This window comes from Syzygium oleosum, unplaced genomic scaffold (genome assembly GCF_021117445.2).
Source record: "Syzygium oleosum isolate NSW1041296 unplaced genomic scaffold, Sole_v2.1 Sole_v2.06, whole genome shotgun sequence".
Taxonomy (NCBI): Eukaryota; Viridiplantae; Streptophyta; class Magnoliopsida; order Myrtales; family Myrtaceae; genus Syzygium; species Syzygium oleosum.
The window spans coordinates 13243991-13264830 of record NW_026607490.1 but is presented as its reverse complement, the minus strand read 5'-3'; the positions used below and the strand labels follow the sequence as shown (position 1 = coordinate 13264830).

General features: G+C 39.7%; 2 protein-coding genes across 4 annotated transcripts; one reads left to right on the top strand and one right to left on the bottom strand.

Moving 5' to 3' along the window:
• Positions 1-583: 583 nt before the first annotated feature.
• Positions 584-3213, top strand: LOC115682838 (transcription termination factor MTEF1, chloroplastic-like). 2 transcript variants are annotated; one of them, XM_056312166.1, is made up of 2 exons: positions 584-1931; positions 2520-3213. In XM_056312166.1, the coding sequence occupies exon 1, from the start codon at positions 784-786 to the stop codon at positions 1918-1920; it is 1137 nt and encodes a 378-aa protein (XP_056168141.1). In that variant the 5' UTR covers positions 584-783; the 3' UTR covers positions 1921-1931; positions 2520-3213. The 2 variants fall into 2 exon arrangements, with proteins under 2 accessions (XP_056168141.1, XP_056168140.1); XM_056312165.1 differs by having other exon boundaries at positions 2239-3213.
• A 941-nt stretch (positions 3214-4154) lies between these two features.
• On the bottom strand, positions 4155-12032 carry LOC115682834 (sucrose nonfermenting 4-like protein). Of its 2 annotated transcripts, XM_030607191.2 has the most exons (14): positions 11770-12032; positions 11200-11414; positions 10975-11062; positions 10079-10255; positions 9533-9667; positions 9381-9440; positions 8902-8991; positions 8390-8524; positions 7583-7727; positions 7331-7504; positions 6796-6859; positions 6603-6672; positions 5470-5584; positions 4155-4763 (listed from the first exon to the last, which is right to left on the bottom strand). In XM_030607191.2, the coding sequence occupies exons 2-14, from the start codon at positions 11307-11309 to the stop codon at positions 4672-4674; spliced, it is 1455 nt and encodes a 484-aa protein (XP_030463051.2). In that variant the 5' UTR covers positions 11310-11414; positions 11770-12032; the 3' UTR covers positions 4155-4671. The 2 variants fall into 2 exon arrangements, with proteins under 2 accessions (XP_030463051.2, XP_030463050.2); XM_030607190.2 differs by lacking the exons at positions 11200-11414; positions 11770-12032 and having other exon boundaries at positions 9533-9676; positions 10975-11133.
• Between the last annotated feature and the right edge of the window lie 8808 nt (positions 12033-20840).

Sequence of the window (20840 nt, the reverse complement as noted above, 5' to 3'; positions counted from 1 at the left end):
TTTATTATAAATGGTAAATCGAATTCATAAGTCAGCTTTTGGATTCTCAAAATAATTTTTTTATTGGTGCACATCATATTTCGGTTTTGAAACTATTCATGAAGGCAAAAATAAAATTTTTTAGGGATAATGACACAAGCAGTCCCTGAACTTTAATCCAATGTACAATTTGGTTCATGAACTTTTAATTTATCCAATGCAGTCCCTGAACTTTATTCTAACGTTCAATATGGTCCATGAGCTTTTAATTTGTTTAATGTGATCTCAGTATTTTTTGTACATGTTCAATTTAGTCCCTGAACTATATGAAAATATTCAATGTAGTCCTTCTATTAATTCAAGTTCAGGAACTACATTGAACATTTTCATATAGTTCAGGGACTAATGTATCAAAAGTTCAGGGATAATATTGAATAAATTAAAAGTTCAAGAACCACATTGAACATTAGAATAAAGTTCAAGGAATGCATTGAATAAATTAAAAATTTGGAATTTAAATTATATATTAAGTCAAAGTTCAGAGATTATTTATGTCATGTTCTCGACTTTTTACTTGGTTAGTGTAATTTTTACCATTCGCTGTTTCTTCCTTCTCTTTTTCAGGAAGAACCTCGCGAACGCTCGCAAAGAACCTGCGAAGTTTTGATCGTTCGGGACTGGAAGTCGTCTCTTCAACGAAGGTGCATCTGCGAGGGAGAGAAGGAAGAAGAGAGGTCAGTCAAATCGAACGTGTGCCTTGACATTGTGATTGTACTCGCCGTTGTGTGTCAGTCTAAAAGTCCCATGTTCAGTTCGCTCTCTAGAACCCTACTTCGCCGCCCGCTGTTCTTGCTCACCACCACTCTCAGATTGATCTCCACTACCACCTCCACCTCGAACCGACCCTCTTTTGCGGTCTCTTACCTCGTCAATTCATGTGGGTTGTCCCCGGAATCGGCGTTGTTCGTTTCCGAACGCGTCAACTTCGAAACCTCGGCAAGACCCGACGCGGTCATTGACGTCTTCAAGAACCATGGCTTCTCTCAATCCCAGATTTCGGGTATCTTTAGGAAGTGGCCTCGATTGATCTTGGCGAGTCCTGAGAGGACCCTCTTGCCCAAATTGAAGTATCTGCGCTCCGTCGGCTTTTCCGGCCCTGACCTGGCGCAAATGATCACTGCTGCTCCCTACGTATTGACTAGGAGCTTAGAGAAGCACCTCATCCCCAATTTCAGTAGGCTTCGGGACTTTCTTCGTGGCGATAAGTATGCAGTTACAGCTATTAGGCGCAGTCCGAGAATATTGTTACAAGGTTTCGAGACTACAGTTGATCCTTTCGTCAAGATTTTGAGAGATAAGGGAGTGCGTGAATCGAGCATTGTGTGGTTAGTTAAGTGTCAGTCTAGGACGATGATAACGTCGTGCGATCACCTCGAGGAAATTGTGGAGAAAACCAAGGAGATGGGCTTTGATGATCCTTCTGCGGCAAAGTTTGCTGTGGCTATGTTAGCGGTCGTGGGGATGAGCGAATCGACGTGGGAGAGGAAATTCAATGCTTATGGCAGGTGGGGTTGGTCTAGAGATGATGCCATGAGAGCTTTTGTGAAGATTCCTTGGTGCATGACGTTGTCCGAGGAAAAAATAATGGCAGTGATGGGATTCTTTGTCAAGGAAATGGAGTTTGAATCTTCATTTCTTCTGCGACATCCTAGGTTGATGTCGCTGAGCTTAAGAAAACGGATTCGTCCTCGATGTATGGTGTTTAAACATCTATCGTCGCATGGTTTGATGAAGACAAAGATTGGCTTGACTACCCTGTTGACGATTTCGGAAGAAGATTTCCTGGAGAAGTTCTTGACCCCTCATATCGAGGAAGCTCCGGAATTGCTGGATATATATCGAGAGAAGAAGCATATGGCGATGGGAACACTGGTTCCATGAAATGGCACAGGGTACCAAATAATTAGTTTGTCCCTCTTTCCTTAAAGGTTGTCATTCTGTTTATTTGTGGCTAGAGTTTTGGCTGTTGATTCTTTTAAACTGTATTGTGTATCAATGGAGAACAGCCGTCTACCATTTTTCTTGTGCAACCATGGGACAATGTCCATTGTTTCGTATTCTCCCTTGAAGTTGGTTCTTTATTCGTAGGCTTCCTGTATACCTTGCCTTGAGGTTTAATGTTCGTTTGAAAGCATGGCCTATATGATCCCTGATTTTAGGCTTAATAAGATCAAGAAGTTAAGTTACTCATGTCTGCAGGTTCATTCTTTATTTGCGCAAAATTTTTCCAAATTGAGAAGATTGAGGAAAGTGCCAAAATAATTTTAGGAAACCATAGCTCCAAAGGCTTGGAAGTCTGAATCTTCTGATACACAAGTACTCTTCAGAGTGACAGGTTAAAGTTTGCGTGCTTTGTTACAACTACTGTGACTATAACGTGCACTGATGTTCTGCATAATGGTTGTAAAGCAAAGATAGATTGTATGTCCGCTCTGGCAAGCCCTGCTTCACCGCCCACCATTTTCACCTTCCGCACTCAGATTAATCTTCAGCGCCACCACCTCGGATCAACCCTCTTTCACGGTCTCTTATTTCGTGTGGGTCTGTCTCCTGAATCGGCGTTGTTCGTGTCCAACCGTGTCAACTTCAAGACTGCAAGACCCGACTTGGTCATTCACTTCTTCAAGAACAATAATGGCCTTCTGTCGATCCCTGATCTCAAAGATCATTAGGGACACTTCCTCAGCTGATTGTGGCCAGTCCTGGGATGACTCTTTTGCCCAAATTCAATTGTTTGTGCTCTCTCGGCTTTTCCAACTATAACCTGGCCAAAGTCATCACTGCTCTTCAGGTATGTTGATGAGAGCTTGGAGAAGGGCCTCATCACTAATTTGGTGCAGTATGGGATGATCTTCGGTGCCATAAGCAGGCGGTTGTGGCTATTAGCCGCTCTCCGCTGTTATTATATGTAGATTTCGAGACTAGAATTGCTCCTTTTGTCAAGATTTTTAGGAGAGAATGGTTCTAATACTTTCATATGCTATATGGACTGGATTATTGGGGTCTGTCATCCTTTAACTCCCTTTTGAGTCTATGGAAAAAGTGCTTCATGATTTATTCATGGGCAAACTAAAAGCTTTTCGGTATCTTGTTCTTGCGAAATGGTTGTTCAACGACAACATAGGCATTTGTGCTCATTAATACTATCTAGATGGAAAATTTCCAGATTTTTTCTCTTCAAATGCTTGCATGGGCTTGGCATGAATTTGTAAATGCAGAAGCGGCGTTGGAGTGTAGATTTGGTATAAAGTCCCGTTTTGCACGGGGAAAATAGCGCAACCCTTTGCTACACCGCATAGTCAGAGAATCCGAGTGCTCTTCATAGTTCTCGACACGCCATTTGCGGCGGTGGATAATACGGGAAGATCCATCCCCGGGCAATACCGAAGTCGTCATAAGACCCTAGGTTGTTCATAACACGTGAGTTGAGTATTGTGCAATGCAACCACCTATGGTTTGCTTCGTACAAACTGAACAAGGTCTCCTTCAGAAGAAACTTTAAAGGTCGCCTTTCTTGTCGAGCTTCAATCAATAATCGGATGGTCGCTTCGCAACTGCTCTTCATCTGCCATGAAGTGAGAACTGGATTAATCAAATCCTTGCTCACACGAGCTCAGAAGTACAACACATGAACCGCATCAAACCATGAAAACATAAGTTTTCGTTTGACGTCGATGTCGTGCTCGTGCCTTTTAGCTTGGGTGGATTGTAGTACATACTCACGACACGTGCGGAAAACTATCATCACCCACCTTCGATCAGCAGCCGGTCAATCTCGATGGAATTTCTCTTTGGTTTTGTCAATTGCAACTTTGGGCCGACGAAACTCTTATTGCCTCTTTCAGCAAAGTAGGAATAGAAAACACCTACTGTTTACTATTAGCCATCAATTAGACCACGGGGTATCCTCATCTTCAATGTCAATTCGGTCGCTCCATCTAGCCACATCCCGCTTTAACAAGACTATGATTGACTTCGTAATTTAACGTCACATGGAATGCGCGTGCTAGGAACGATTGGATTGACAAATGTATGTTACACATCACAGATCGGAGGTTGTTCCCCAACGCGAAATGCAGACAGAAATCGACTCAAATATGCATATGCATCTTCAGTTCAGTTGTTGAATTGTTTCCTTGGCATATTCAACTGCGACAAGAATATTCACAAACCTGGAACCCACAGACATCAAAAGTATGCACAAATACACAATGACTAATAATTCAATGTCCCTCTCCATATGATTTGCTTTGCAATTTTTTTTCCTTCTCTTTCCTGACTATTACATGCCCCAATGCTCCCAAAACATATACAACCACATAAATAATCAGCACATTGGAGACAGAAAACACCATGGGAGGGTGGAATTACCACAAATCTTGAGAGAGAGAGAGAGAGAGAGATGAATTCTCCAAATTTTCTGAAGGACTTCATCTTAAGCCCGAAATAATTTTGAAAAAGCCAGCTAGCAAGAGGCTGACCCAATTTTAAGGATTGAAGAAGTGTAGTTTGATCGAGTCAGCCGTGGTAAGTCTCCCGTGAAGAATGGCCAGCCGTTGGAGTCTAGACATTGTGATCTCTGCATGGTCGGAACATATACCTTTCCGGATAATTCCACTTGTCGCCTCTCAATTAACCAAGTAAAAACTTGAAAACATCACCAAGTGTAACAATACCTTCCACGCACTTGCTGCCAGCCTCAATAATGACAAGTCGTCTGATACCTGAAGTAATAGCCATCTCCTTTTTAGCACAATGCAGGGTTCATATCTAGATCTCGCTGTAATATCAGCCATGACAATTACATGCTTCCATGTCATTCTACATCCTTCCATGTAAATATATATAATTGTCCAAGAAGCAGCCCAAGGTTTTCTAAGTACAAAAAATAGAGTGGAGGAGAAAAGACAAAGCAGAAAACTACATCTCCAGGACACGACCCAAAACCGATCCGGTGAACACGCTGATCAATTTGGAAGCCAAATTTTCACTTTGTCTAAAACACAGGCATGAAAAAACAAGAACAGCTTATCTGGCTATCCCAACCGAGGACAACCACAACATGGGAACCATGAGCACGTTCCAAACTTACTGCAGAACCCAAGTAGACCAAAACAGTAGACACGCAAAATGAATTTTCCAGAAGATGTGACATATATTTCCTTCTTTGAAAATTCAACCAAAAAAGCATGTCCAATCATGTCACAAGCAAAAGCTAAGATTAGTCTTCCTATATTAGGAAGACTTGAGCACTACATGAGGCCGCTCCACACATGTCAAATTTGTGTTTGTGCACTAACGTGTGTTAATAAATCGATGCATATTAGTAAAGCAACGAGTAGCTCAACAGACCCTGAACTCACTTCTCAACTATGTGTACAGCAGTGAGAGCAAGGACAATACGTGATATGACTGACAAAACACACATACCTGGGTTTGACAATCGCTCCATCACTTTGTGCAGTGAATCAGAGGGCAGACACATTTGACATCTTTGGCTTCTGAGATCATAAGGAGCATACGAATCTTGTCCCAACTGCAGTGCCTAATAATGAAAAAGAAGCAAGTCGCTGCAGATGAATATTTTCAAACAAAAAGTCTCATGTTTGGACAGATTCAAAAGAGAACTTCTAAATGCATTGATAAGAGAACTTCACAATCCAACAATAGAACTATTCCATGTACCCCACTCAACATGGCAAACAGAGTACTCGAGCTGTGCTGCAAACTGGAAATAGATTCATGTAGTTGCACATCCTATTGTGCTTCACATTTCAATGGTAGCTGTCATACTGAATTCCGTCTATAGATATCTACTGAATATATTCAGCTCAAGAAAACCAGCTGCAACAACCTAGTTCCTAAACATTCCATCAAAACCCTAACCCCAGAGCTACAAGAAGTTTGATTTATGAATGAAGAGAGAATGCAGGGGGTTTCACATAGCTCACTTTGTCGCCAGTACAAACTCTTCAAGCATGATCAAAAAATGGAACATAGAACAGAAATCATCATTGATATGGGGATATAACCATCACTTGTATGCATATTAAACACGTCCTACCATGGTACAATTAACCACGCAATCAAATGTAATGAAATCCTTCATCAGATACTCTTTCCTTCAAAGAAAAACTAGTTTGGTTTTTTCAATAAAAAACCAGACATCAGAAGTGGTTCTCTGTTTAACAGGAAGAGGCACAAATCAAGCAGCGATTAGTATTCCAACTGGCATGGCCACCTTAAGCATGTGTAACATTCCAAAAATAACCAAAGTAGATGATGTAACTACCCAAATCCAGGGCTCATACAAGGATAATAACCTTAGAAGACGATCAAACTACTCAAAGCCAGGGCTCGCACAAGGAAAATAAAACTTAAATGACAATCTGCTTCCTTCTAGACAGAAAACAATCGCCATTCAATTGGAACAAGTTTTTTTCTGTTAATATCATCGAAAATATACCAACTCTGAGCATACACAAGATCGGTTTATTCTTTGCTAAAAAATTGACAGGTTAGGAACTTATGAGAGCTAAATAGAAGACAAACAAAAGAAATACCTGATGTATGGTCATTTCGTTGAGATTAATGTGGGTATAAGCTTTGTCCTTTGCCAAAGCAGTGATATCACTGCCAAAGTCAAAGCTAAATGTTTAACATAAAAGCAAAAGAGGAATATGATTCCAGGAAATGCTAATGTCATTCTCTATATAGAAGGAAATCATGTACTCCTGGTGGAAAGAAATGACATACCTCCGTGAGTAAATGTCCAACAAAGAGTCATTGTCATCCACTATGGGAATTGAACTAACTTGTGCTGTCAAAGCATACAGTTACATAGCATAAGAACCAAAATCTAAAAGCACCTAATTAATATTTTTTTGCCCTAGAACATCCACATTACATCAGCAACCAAAACAAGAACTTACGGACGCAAAACACTTTTCCAAGGGTCTTACAATAGTTTCTGCTTTCAAAAAGTTAAAAACAAATAAAATACAACAAGCATGGCTTAAAGTACTCTGTTAACCTTTTTGCATTTTACCATAGGCTGGGCTTTTCCACCTTCAAGTACCTTCCACAGGTGAAGGGAGAAAGTCCACCTCTTAGCAACAGCTTTGAACAATTAAGTAGAACGAAAGTTTCGAGAAGCATATATCACAGTGAAACTTTTTTATCATGAGAATGCAGAAAAGTATGTATCCATAATTAACTGGCAGTAGAAAGCACATACTTTCCAAATTGAAACAACCAGGGCAGTCAAAACTACTTAAAACTAAGGTAATACCTTGAATTAACAAATTGAGGGCCGAACTAAGTGAATCACTAGGTCTCAACATGGCTAAAGGCCGTCGATTAGGTTCACCAATTTTCGGAATCCAAGTGCCGATTCGAATTGCATATATTGGCAACTGAAGCACAGGCAATGAACTAGAACAATGTCTGAAATAACGGCAAAGACCTGTACAAAGAAACAAACATTTCCATCAGTAAACGAATGGAATTATTATGGCCATACTCACTAACAGATGCAGCTTACATTTTAGAATCCCAGAAAGAGAAGCCATATGCAGTAGCTGCGAAAATGAACCATCTTCTGAAGAAGAATGAATAACTGGAACTGAGGCCACGTCATTTTGCAAAATTTTCAAAGTGACATCTTTCAAGTTATCAAATGGCCCAGCCTACACATCAGAAAAGAAAAATCCTATCAAACAAGAAAACACAACAAAAAAGTCGGCAAAGATGTAGAAGACACAAGGTTTGAATCCATGCGAGCTGTCAGTCAAACTCACTCTACAAGCCAAATGAAAAGGTCAATGACACATGAACTCAAGCAAGAGACAAGGTAGTTCATGAACATCATATTCAACAAAAATACACTCGTCCACCAACCATCAGTGGACAAGTGTATTTTTGCAAACGAAAAACTGACAAGATAAGGATATCATACACCGGCCACTATTTCTGGATGAGTTCAGGCAAACTATAAAGATGGGCTGCTGGTAAGTATCACATGCAGTTCACATCAACCTTTTTTGGTAGGAAGCAACACTCCAGCCACTATTTTTTCAAGTGTTCAGGCTAACTTTCAAGATGGCCCGCTTGTAGGTTTCACATGCAGTTCAATTTCAGACGCATTATTTCATCTACCTTTTCCATATAAGAGAAATCCCTTCTCAAAGGGGGGGCTCTGGAAAGGCTCCGCAAAATATAACATTATACAAGAGCGATTCATTGCCAACCAACTTGATTTAACATATGTATATCCAGGAAGAACATAATCAAATTGCAAAGAACTATAGTCCAGACCAAGACTGATGATCCAAGATGTTGAAGAACTCACATAGACAAGAGGCCTTGAAAATGCTCTTCCATGCCCATCAACTTGTCTGCTTAAATATGCTTTCCCCTCTTTCCATGCGGCTATTGTGTGTGTTTCAAGCTCCTCCTCTGTCAGATTTGATCCATGATTTCCAAGCTGAAAAAGCAGGACAATCTTATGGAAACTATAAAAATTGAGGCAAAACTTAATCAAAAGGAAGAAAGTGAGACTAACATTCAACAGGGGCTAACAACTTTCAATGCCCATCTAATATTTGAAAATCGTTACTATCCTAAAAACTCAACGGTGGAAAGAAGATTTATAGAATCCCCTTATTGATCAATACATATATAATGTCACATGGCTGGTTCTGATGAAACGAGAAAAATCTTAAGCCAGCTCTCAGGACGTATAAATCTGCATAATGTTTGATTGAAACATTTGGGCTGGAAGAAGAATACTAAAAACGAATATGCTTAGAGAAAAATATGCAAGTTGAGCGAACATCAACTTCAATTCGATTTAGTACTTACCTCTCTTAAAATCAAAATAAAATCCATCGCACTTAAAACTCCAACAAATTGTCCCCGGCGGAAGTCCCAGAGAGGAGCTGTAGGGATCCCCTGCAGACATTGAGCAAAAACAAAGAAATTCCAGATTCTTCATCTTCAACAGAAAGATAAACATGATTTACAGGATGGCGTCAACAAATGGTCATAAAAAGTCTAAGCTATGGATGTTGTCATGAAAAATCTAAACAAAAACTGTCTGAAAAACACAAATGCAATGGCTCTTTGATCCTGCAAGACATCACCAAAAAAGAGCACTTTAAGAACGCTGTGAGGGCTACAATCTTTATTAAAATACTCTACTAACTCAGGTGAGGACAATCTTTGTGGGATCCTCACGGACAACATTTACATACCCTTAGTCAATTAGTCCAAGATATGTAAAGTCTAACTAGAACAGCACCCAAAAAAACGAAGAAGAAAATTAATGTGGAAAAGAATACCTGCTCGTATAAAATATGAAATGCTTGCTTCACGGGTAAATCAATGTCCAAGGCAACTACCTGTCACGCATGTATATATTTGGAGAAAGTCTGACTAAGAAAGCTCAAATGGCAATTGAAGTTGCATATAGCCAGAGATCAAGCATCCAAACCTTGCCTGACTCCGGAAGTAACTCATATGCAGTGTGGCTAGTCAAGAATGCAGTAACGCGGTGACGAGAAACCACTAAGTCAGTGTCTGAGATCCTTGGTACAGCCTCCATTAATGTGCAATCCGTTACGCGGACCTGAGTTTTCTTTAATCAAAAAGCTAATTAGTCTACTTGTAGACCAGATATATTAGAAAAAAAAACCTGTAGGCAGATGTAAAAACAAGCAAAAGGAAAATTGGAGCAGCCTTTCGGCCATGAATTAAGACAGAGGGAGAACCGGTAGTGTCGAATACTTTTGAAATTCTTAAGGGACATCTGAAAGACATAATGCACATATCAACTGAAAATTAAACAAACACAAAGTGCAACGCACACACTCAATTTAATCATCGGATTGAATACAAGAACCTAGCTCTCTATGGAAGAATCTCCATAGAGAGTTTCCCCCCGACACAAGATGTGCCCCTACAGCCAGTTAACTTCAATCAAATCACATAAAACAGAAGCCGGGAGGTATAACAATTGCTGTTGGTCACAAGCTCTCACCAAACGCCGTGCCTGTTCATCAACCTCCATGTTCGAACCCGGGGGGGTATCTGGGCTGGGAGTCCCTGGAATATAATTAGCCTCTGTCAAAAAGATAGTGTTCACTATCCCGTAGTCGCTAGTTGCATAAGGTTGGTGTTCATCATGTCTCCATTCTCCATCAACAAAAAATTTATACTGCGCCAAAGATGTGCAAGATGTTTAGTCTGTTGAAATTGCATCTTTGAACCATAGAGAAACGAACTATGCTGATGCAGCAAGCCCCGCATGCACCACATCTCAAATTTAACACGTCCATAGGCATCACATACTTGACTATCTTATCGCCAGTCACATGACACTAGCATAATCGAAAATGCTTCCAATAATGAGCAAAGAAAGGAAATCCACTTCTCAAACACCGCGAACTTATTGCTAGTGCTAGTGGAGAGAAGTTCCCAAATCAACCTCATTCCCCTCACATTTTACACCTCTACGTCTCCCTTCAGAATATCTAAATCTGCTGCAAACAAAAGATTTGCAAGCTCAAAAAGGAGATGTCCAAGTGGAAGTATTCATGGATCTTTCAGGTGTTCTCTTCCAGAAAATCTAAATCTCATGAATCTAACACTTCCTATAGAAACAAAACCTCCAATAATCATCATTACATGACAACAGATCAAAATCACATGTTGAGAGCCTAACACAATGTCCACTATCAAACTTCACTACAGTACTTTGGCTCTACACTAATCTTCGAACGTGTGGTGCAGAAAATTCAGAGCACATATGCATTCACAAGCTATGAAAAAATGCATATCTTCTTCCATTCATCTCACGAAGGTACAAACAGCCAGAATGTAAATACGCGTTCCAGATAACAAGAAGGAGAAGCAAGCATAGTATAGCAATCTGACCTGGTGGTACCCAGGAGGTATGCTGCAAAGAACCTGAAAGACTGTGGGACAACCCTCAACTGGAGTCATCGGCATCAACTCAGACCATCTTCACATAATTAACAAGGACAAAAGAAACAGACAACCAATTCATCAAATTCAGCAGCAGAGAAATACAACCCCATCAAGCCACTCGAAGTAATTCTTCTCTTCAGATTCGAAATCAAAGATTTTTTTCAGCCTTGCCTGTAAAAGGAACCGCACAGAAACACGCTCGCACCGCCGTAAGGCCACACGAACCTCATCGGAATCAGAACCACGCCCCCGATTCCCCCGGATTCCCTCGCGGTGTCCATGCCCGGACCCTCGAATCGACCTCCAATCGGGCAATAGATTTTCGATCAGCACGCTCCACCCCGCGGCGGCGAGAGCTCGCGCCTCATACCACCACCTCCTCTTCGCTGCAAGACAGAGAATCGAAAACAAGCTCAAAAAGACCCCGCGAACCCCGCCAGCGAGAAAGGAGGAAGAAAAAAAAAACCCAGACCCGAATTCCCACCGATACCCAACAGCTCCAGCTCCAAATTCACCGCCACAGAAGCGAAACGCGCCCCTACCCAGCATTCTTTCCCCCAGACCCAGATAAAAAAAACCCATCTTTAAGGCCATTCCGCACCCGGCCAATCGCGAAACGTACGAAAGCCGCCCAATTTCTCACGACCCAGTACGCACTACATCCCCCAGAACAGCAGCGCGCATGCGCGAGCTCGAAAGACACCCGCAAAAAAAACAAACAAGACGACGACAACAACTCACCCGCGGCAGAATCACGAGCAAGAGAGGGGGGGCCCCGTCCGCTGCGAAGAAGAAGGACAAGAACAACAAGAACAAGAACAAGAATCCGCGAGAATGCGAGGTGGGTGTGGTGGGGGGAGAACGGGAGGAATCAGCTCGTGAATCAATGGAAACTCCTGAAGCGATTGGGACGATAGAGAGAGAGAGAGAGGGAGCGCGAGAGCGAGAGGGAGGAAGGGGAAGGAAGGGGGGGAGACGTGAAGATCGAGAGACGCAGAGAGTGAGAGAGAGGGAGAGGGAGAGGGAGAGGGGAAAAAGACCCAGCTGCGATTACGATCGAATCTGAATTTTTCGAGCCCTAAAATGCAAAAAAAAAAAAAAAAAAAAAAAAGAAGGACGAATTTTTTTTGCCTTTTTTTTGTTTTTTCTTCTTCCTTCTTCTTCTTCCTCCTCCTCCTCCTCCTCCTCGTCCTCTTGCTCTTTCGATAGGCTCGAGTATTTCGGGGTTGCGAAGCGGAGGATTGAATAAGTGTTTGCTGTAATGTTGTTCTTCTTGTTGGGTCGTCAGGTTAGAGAGAGAGAGAGAGAGAAGGAGAATGGGAAGGAGGGGTATTTAACCCTAGCTTTTTTTTTCGCCATTTTTTTTTCTCTCGGGAAAAGGGGGAATAATGATTAAAAAAAAGGGGGGGCAGGAAAAATAAATTAATAGTTAGACAAATTGGGGGAAATTAGGGGACGGGGGGGGGGATTTGTGTGCGCGCGCTTGTGTGGCGTGCGCGCGCGCCCGCGCGTGTCCTGCGATCGGAGGAGCTGCGGAAAGCGCAAAAAAAAAAAAAAAAAGAAAAGAAGAGAAAGAGAGGGGGGGGAAAAAAAGCGAAAAGAGATGATTGTGTTTTGTTCTGTTGCGAGGGGCCACCCTCCCCCCCTCCCCTCCCCCGGTCCGTCCTGTGTTCGCCGCACCTGCGGATGTGCCTTTCGGAGACAATTGAGGGAAAACAAAAGGGGGGTGAAAAAAACAAGAGAGATATGTTCCTAAATACTTATGATTTAATATCACGAAAAATCTCAAATCGATACGCCCGTAATAATTTTATCTCGTATTAATTTTTTGATCACCGAAAACCCAAAACTGATACTATCGTGACAGATTTAATCTCAGTTTGGTTCTGTTAAATTTTACTGTCGAATTGATCTGTTAAATGACACGCGACGGTTAACTGATGTACCGGTTTTATGTTTTACCCTCCATTTGTCACGAGTGTATCAGTTTGTGATTTTTTATGGTATTAATTCAATTTGACGGAAACTAACGGAGGGTAAATTTGTCACGGGTGTACACGTTTGGAGTTTTTAGTTGTCAAAATATTAGTTTTGGATAAATTTATCACAGGTGTACCTGTTTGAGATTTTTTGTGGTAAAAAAATAGTTTTGGGTAAAATTGTCACAGGCGTACCATTTTGGGGTTTTCCGTGGTATTAACCCTAAAACTTATCGAGTCAAAAATTATAATTGAGTTCTAAAACTTGTCAAATTGGTTCAATCGAGTCTTAAAGTTAACATCGTCAATTTAGCTAACGGAAAATGTTGACGTGACAATTTTTAATCATTTTCTCTCTCCTATGTGGTGATTTAATATTATTTTCTCTTCTAAATTGAACTAATTTTTTTTACCAACAAAAACCCCAAACCGGTATACCCGTGATAAATTTACCCCAAACTAATTTTTTGACCACCAAAAATCCCAAACCGATACACTTGTGACAAATTTACCCTGTGTAAAATTAGATTAATATCGCGAAAAATCACAAACTGGTAAACCTGAGACAAACCAATGGTTAAAATCTCAAAAATAGTACATTCGTCAACTATCATGTGTCATTTAACTCAGCAATTTGACGGTAAAATTTAACGGAAACTAACGGAGGGTAAATTTGTCACGGGTGTACACGTTTGGAGTTTTTAGTTGTCAAAATATTAGTTTTGGATAAATTTATCACAGGTGTACCTGTTTGAGATTTTTTGTGGTAAAAAAATAGTTTTGGGTAAAATTGTCACAGGCGTACCATTTTGGGGTTTTCCGTGGTATTAACCCTAAAACTTATCGAGTCAAAAATTATAATTGAGTTCTAAAACTTGTCAAATTGGTTCAATCGAGTCTTAAAGTTAACGTCGTCGATTTAGCTAACGGAAAATGTTGACGTGGCAATTTTTAATCATTTTCTCTCTTCTATGTGATGATTTTTTATTATTTTTTCTTATAAATCGAACTAATTTTTTGACCACTAAAAACCCCAAACTGGTATACCCGTGACAAATTTACCCTAAACTAATTTTTTGACAACCAAAAATCCCAAACCGGTACACTTGTGACAAATTTACCCTGTGTAAAATTAGATTAATACCATGAAAAATCACAAACTTGTAAACCTGAGACAAACCAATGGTTAAAATCTCAAAAATAGTACATTCGTCAACTATCATGTGTCATTTAACTCAGCAATTTGACGGTAAAATTTAACGGAAACTAACGGAGGGTAAATTTGTCACGGGTGTACACGTTTGGAGTTTTTAGTTGTCAAAATATTAGTTTTGGATAAATTTATCACAGGTGTACCTGTTTGAGATTTTTTGTGGTAAAAAAAATAGTTTTGGGTAAAATTGTCACAGGCGTACCATTTTGGGGTTTTCCGTGGTATTAACCCTAAAACTTATCAAGTCAAAAATTATAATCGAGTCTTAAAACTTATCAAATTGGTTCAATCGAGTCCTAAAGTTAACATCGTCGATTTAGCTAACGGAAAATGTTGACGTGGCAATTTTTAATCATTTTCTCTCTTCTATGTGATGATTTTTTATTATTTTTTCTTATAAATCGAACTAATTTTTTGACCACTAAAAATCCCAAACTGGTATACCCGTGACAAATTTACCCTAAACTAATTTTTTGACAACCAAAAATCCCAAACCGGTACACTTGTGACAAATTTACCCTGTGTAAAATTAGATTAATACCATGAAAAATCACAAACTTGTAAACCTGAGACAAACCAATGGTTAAAATCTCAAAAATAGTACATCCGTCAACTATCATGTGTCATTTAACTCAGCAATTTGATGGTAAAATTTAACGGAAACTAACGGAGGGTAAATATGTCACATGTATACCAGCTGGGGGTTTTAGCTGTTAAAAAATTAGTTTTAGATAAATTTATCACGGGTATACCAGTTTGGAGTTTTTCATGGTATTAACCCAAATAAAAAAAAATAGGGGTTTGAACTGGAGTCTCGAAGTTAAAGGTAGTAGACCATTGAGAGCCACTATAGTTACGATGGTCAGCCCAATGACCACCACCAACTCAATCGTGACCACCGCAACGAATGGCAACCACCACCACCTATTTAAGTGGCAACAATCGCGAGGGTGGTCTCAACAGCAAGTGTGACGATCGACCATCCACAACATAGAGAGCACTGTGGTCGCCAACAATTTTTTTTTTGGTCGCCAGCAATTAGGTCGTGAACATTTTGACGATTTGTCAATGTAGTTCATCCAATCAATTTTGGTCGGAAATCATTGACATAGACACTAATCGTCCTATGTGGCACCGCTGGCACTAACGTAGACAATTTTTGCAATTTTCCCTTGCTGGGCTTTGGCGAAGGTCCTGGCCCTCGTTGACCACGGGCACGGGCGGCCTTGTCTAGGCCCTCACCAATTGTGGGTGAGGCAAACCTCGCCCAGCCCTTGTTGGCCATCACCTAAGACTGGCCACCAATGTAACGAAAAGAAAAAAAAACAAAATAAGGAAAAAAAATTAAAAATTGTCCACGTCAAAGCCAACCACACCACAAAGGATGGTCGGTGTTAACTAAACCACCACGTCAACAATTTCCGATCGAAATTGGCCGAATGAACTACATTGTAGGGGTGAGCAGTTATTAAAACCTGGAACCTACCCGTTGTAATAAGTTCCTTATTTTTTAAATTTTGGAATCTATCCTGCATATTCTGGAACCTATAATCTACCTTGTCATAGGTTCCACATGTATTATTAATTGAAATATTTTATAATCATCACTTACTGCTATAATCAACCGACCACAACTTATATATAGACACATGAAAAGTATGAAACATTAACAAAATAAAATTCTTAGTCATATAAAGGAAGCTTATACTTATGGTTCCATATTATACACTAATCGTCGAACACCGAAAAATACCGCAAAAACGCTTGAAGACATTGATCAAGAAAAGAACAAGTTACAGATTCCACCTACCTAGAACTTGGAATCTACCAGTCGAAATAGGTTCCTACCAGTTTGGTTCTCAAGTTCCAACCCTACTATATTGGCAAATCGTCAAAAAGTTTAGTACTCAATTTACACACTTGAAAAGTTTATAACTGAATTAGTATAAGTTCAACAGCTTTAAGATTTTTTTTATACTTTTCACAAAAATCACATGACGTGGTAACTTTATTCATCAGAGGCTTCACATCGAATCAAATTTGAAAGATTGAGGTATTTAATAGAAAAGAAAATTTTAGGTACTTGATTGTAAAACGGACAAAAATTTGAGCTCTTGATTATCCCTCCTGCGTATTGATTGAGTACCCAAGACATATGGTTCATATGCCAAGTCTATCATACTATAGTAAGAGCTCCTAACTATCATCTCTCCTTTTGAAATAGATGAAAAAGTAATTGGGAAAGATCTAATCGACCATCGATCCTAAGTAAGATCGAAAAATGCTTCATTCTGGGTTTTGCCCGAACTTCGGGATCCTCGAGATGTAAAGCAACAAGAGGTTATTTTCACTTACTAGGGAAGACAAATATTTGAGGGGAATGTGGGGGGAGAGGGGAAGGCGTGCAGATACCAGTATATTAAAATAATAAATATATTTGTGGAGCCCGCCGTTACTACAAAGCAAACGGATAGGCTGTAGAGGCCCCGATCGGAGCTTCGGTTCCCTCTCTTTGGTGAGGTTACACTTAACCAAATATCAAGGATCATTAGCTATGTAATTAAGTGAATATTTATCTTTATATAATCTATACAATGATAGACATTAATCAAAGGTCTATCCACGCATCAAATGTTCCGATTTTGTTTTTTGATAGGTGAGATATGCTTTTTCAATGATTCAAAGTGAGAAATGTGGGTGATAAACCCCATTACATGCCTCAAGAAAACCCAGCCAACAAAATTAACAGTCTCAGAAACCGAACCACAGGACCAAATTTACACAAACCCTCGAAGCAGGGTAGTACAGATGGCATAATCTCTAGGACAGCTGCATATGCTTGTCGGTTGTCGCCTTTTTCTTGATTCGTTGAAGACTCTCGAATCTGTTCTTTATGACAGATCGAACGGCCGTGATGGCGCTGCCAAATGGACGAAGAGCTTCGAGAACGTAACTTCCCTTTTCTGGCTTTCCCTACTCTGGCTTTCCCTTACACAATAACAGCAAGCATTCTAGCCAAGCTTAATAAGACGTTTCTTCAAATCTTTCCCCTTGACCCAACTGCATCAATCTCCAGTTGGATCTTCTCAGAATGGCAAAGTTTTAGCACCTCGGACCGGCTTCGAGAAGAAACGTGGCGTTCGAAGAACAAACGTGACCTTCGTTCAGGACACGTGTTACACAAAAAAACGCGGAGAATCGACAGCGGCAAACCCGTCGCCAATCCTATCGAATGTAGGCAATCTGTTCAGCATTGACAACCGAGAGATATAAAGCAATATGGAGGCGAGCTGGGGGAGAACCTGATAACCAAGAAACTAGCACAACTCTGTTCCTGCCCGCATTCCAAGGATCTACTTGGAAAACGACCCGTTGGAGGAAGATGTACAAACCACCCCAATCAGACTTGAGTATTGTCACGTAGAATGACTCCACGGATTGGTTCTTGAATAGCCACCAAATCCTCTGATCTTGCTCCTAGCCGTCTCCATTCACTACCTTCGATATTTAACTAACGAGTATTTAGCTAATGATGAGCTTGTATAATATGTCTAGATAAGCTTGTATGAAACTCAGATTTTGCAAGCGTTTTTATTTGTTCTTCAGACTTTTATTAGGTCCCCTTCCGGCATACAAAATTATTAGTATATTCATCGTTGGATGATTAGCGGGGAAAATTAACCAATCGGTCATAAGTCTATTGTGCAGATGTCAATCTGGTCCTAAACTTTCCAATCTTGCCAATTTAGTCCTAAACCTTTGAAATTCCAATGTAATCCGTCAGACCAATTTTCTCAAAGAAATCGTTGACGTGGTTAGTGTGCCACATGAGACGGCCGGCGATGACTGGACCATCACGTCAGCAATTTCTAGTGAAATTTGACCGGAAGAATTACATTGCAATTTCGCGTAAAGATTTACGACTAAATTGGCAAAATTAGAAAGTTTATGATCGAATTGACATCCGTGTAATAGGTTTATGACTGATCGGGTAATCTTTCCTCGATTAACATGTGAAAGAATTCAGTTACAGACTCAACTCTAATTACACATGCCACTCGTCCATCAGTAAATATGTAAAAATACTTTACATTGGCGATGGACTTATTTTTCTGGTTGAGGGCCTAGATCCCAAATGAATGTGATCTAATCTGGTCACGAATGTGCCCACTTGGTCTCTTGATAATAAAGACATCAAAATCGAGGGTACACTGCTAGCTTCAGAAGCTCTAGGAAATAAAAAAGCAAAATCTGCCAATCAATCAGCAGCACACGTGTTACCTTCTTGAAAACATGTCCTAATTAAGCGGTCCTATGATATTTCAAAAATATGATTGTTGATTTCAATCTTCAATCGTGTGATCCCTCTCTTTCTTTAAAACCTAAGAAAATATAAATAAGTCTCGTGATATTTCATAATAGCGTAATTCACATCGATTCGCCGAAATCAAGATAGGATAGGGGATATTTATCATATACTAATTAACAAGACTGAAAATCCCCTAGTGGCTATCCTTCCTACTTGGGAGGGGGAGGTGGGGAGTTCAAATCCTCACCTTCTTAAGAGGGTTAGAGGTGGGGACGTGTGGTTTTAGATGTGGATGGGTTTTACTCTCACGCCCTGCAAGAGATAGGGCAAAAGTATGAGAGTGAGTTGAGAGTTAGAGTAGAAAAAAAAAAAGACTAAAAATCTGTATCTTCCATTATTTCAACTATAGTAGACCTTTCTTAATGTGGGTCAAGTCGGGTAAAAAATACATCAACTCGAACCGAACTCAGAAATTTTGAGTTAGGGATTGAACAAATCTTTCTTTGTTCGAGTTGGAAAAGGTCCATCCGTACCCTATTTTTCCGAGAGGGTTTGGGCAGGCTTGCGAGCCCGGTTCAATTTTTTAAGCCGGGTCTACTCGAAGCTTATAATTTGATTTCGAGTTTATTAATTTATAACATTAAATTGACATGAGAAATGCAAATATAAGGCCATTTAAAACATTGTGTTTGCAATGGAGAGCATTAAGATATTTGAGAGTCTGCTTCATTCTCATATGCTCGGAACGTGTTTTGTGAGTTTTGATATATTAAGGGAGTCAATGGAATTATTTGTCAGAAGTTAGGTTAGAGGAAAAATTATTTAAATTGTTCGGGCCCTATTTGTTTGGACTTACTTTCCCCAAAATTTAAAATATAAAAAATCATGGAAAAAAATATTTGTGAATTCGCTTGCGAAAAGTGGGTGTTTCGCGAGATTCAGATTAAATACATAGAAGAAGTAATAATTAATTTAGACAAATTACATATCCGTCCAAATGGGAAATCAAACCATGGCAAAGCTCTTCCTAAATGTTAGAGATCACAAGCCTACATAAGAAGGACTCAAACGTAAACTCGTCAAACGAGTGGATTGGGTTAGATTGAATTTGGATTGGGTCGAAAATGGTCTCATCCAAATTGCCCCATTTAACCCATTTCGATCAATTTCTATGCAATACAAATTTAGCTACATATTCTGATTCAACTCATACTCAATCCAATCTATATTATTAAAACACTTCCATATTTAATCAAATTTAGGAAAACTCATACATAAATGAGAATACGGAGTGAGTAAGAGTGAGATTAAGTGAGGGTGAGAATGAGTTACAAAGGTAAGTTAGATCCTAAGTAAGTTGAGAATCCATTTAACAACCATATTATATTGGGTTTTGCTATTCTAAACCTATTTACGACCCGTTTGCTGAATACAACTAACTCATATAGCAATTTAGCCTATTATGCATGGGTTAAGAAATGGGTCTATGACCCATTATGACATATCTATTTAAATGCGAATTTGCCACATCAACAGCCGCATCAGCCGGTTGTAGCCTAGTCTACCCACATCAAACCCAAATGTATATCTGCCTCGCATAATCCGTCGACCTTTTCTCTACCATCATTTGATCAGTCTACTGATGTCTTCACTAGAACACATTGACTCGAGTGCTTTGGTCTGAATTTTATCTCCAAACTACTTTTATGTCACCTTATATCTAATGAAAGTTGTTAGAGACATATCTCGGAGATTCTCTGTATCTTTCGTGATCCCCGTATCTCTTGGAGGGATTGTACATGCATCTCGCATGATTGGGTATTTTTTTTTTCGATTGATCTCAATTAATTATAATTGATACCGTAATTTTTTATTACTTTAGATAGTGATCTTACAAAGCCTATAAATACATCCCTCTCCTCCATTTCCTCATCTTTCCGCTTTTTTGAACAGTATTAGAAGATTGACTTCTATCCACAAGCTCTTATTCGTCTCTTCATATTTTACTTTCTCACACCTTCTTCTTTATATAAATATTAAATTACGTGTTCGAAGGTTCTTTTGTTTTACCATGATGGATAAAAAATCTTTCCCATCTATCCTGATTTTGAAACTGCATTTGTGTGGTGCTTGTTGCACTATTGTTTTACCAGTTTACCAGCACACTGAATTTATTTCAACATTTTTCAAGTGTCATCTAATAGTTAAAAAGAAGAAGAAAAAATCAGAAGAATTCCAAATAAAACAATCTCTGTGATGCCTTTAGGGAAGAGAACCATCCTCCTTAATTAGTACAAGCACCGACCAACGT

Excerpts from the sequence above, each read along its gene's own strand:
- LOC115682834 (XM_030607191.2), bottom strand. The coding sequence starts at position 11,309 with ATGGACACCGCGAGGGAATCCGGGGGAATCGGGGGCGTGGTTCTGATT. Across the intron at positions 11,063-11,199 it reads CTGTGCGGTTCCTTTTACAG|ATGGTCTGAGTTGATGCCGA; the intron begins GCAAGGCTGAAA and ends AATTATGTGAAG. Across the intron at positions 7,728-8,389 it reads TTTCAAGGCCTCTTGTCTAT|GCTGGGCCATTTGATAACTT; the intron begins GTGAGTTCTTCA and ends TCTGATGTGTAG.
- LOC115682838 (XM_056312166.1), top strand. The coding sequence starts at position 784 with ATGTTCAGTTCGCTCTCTAGAACCCTACTTCGCCGCCCGCTGTTCTTG.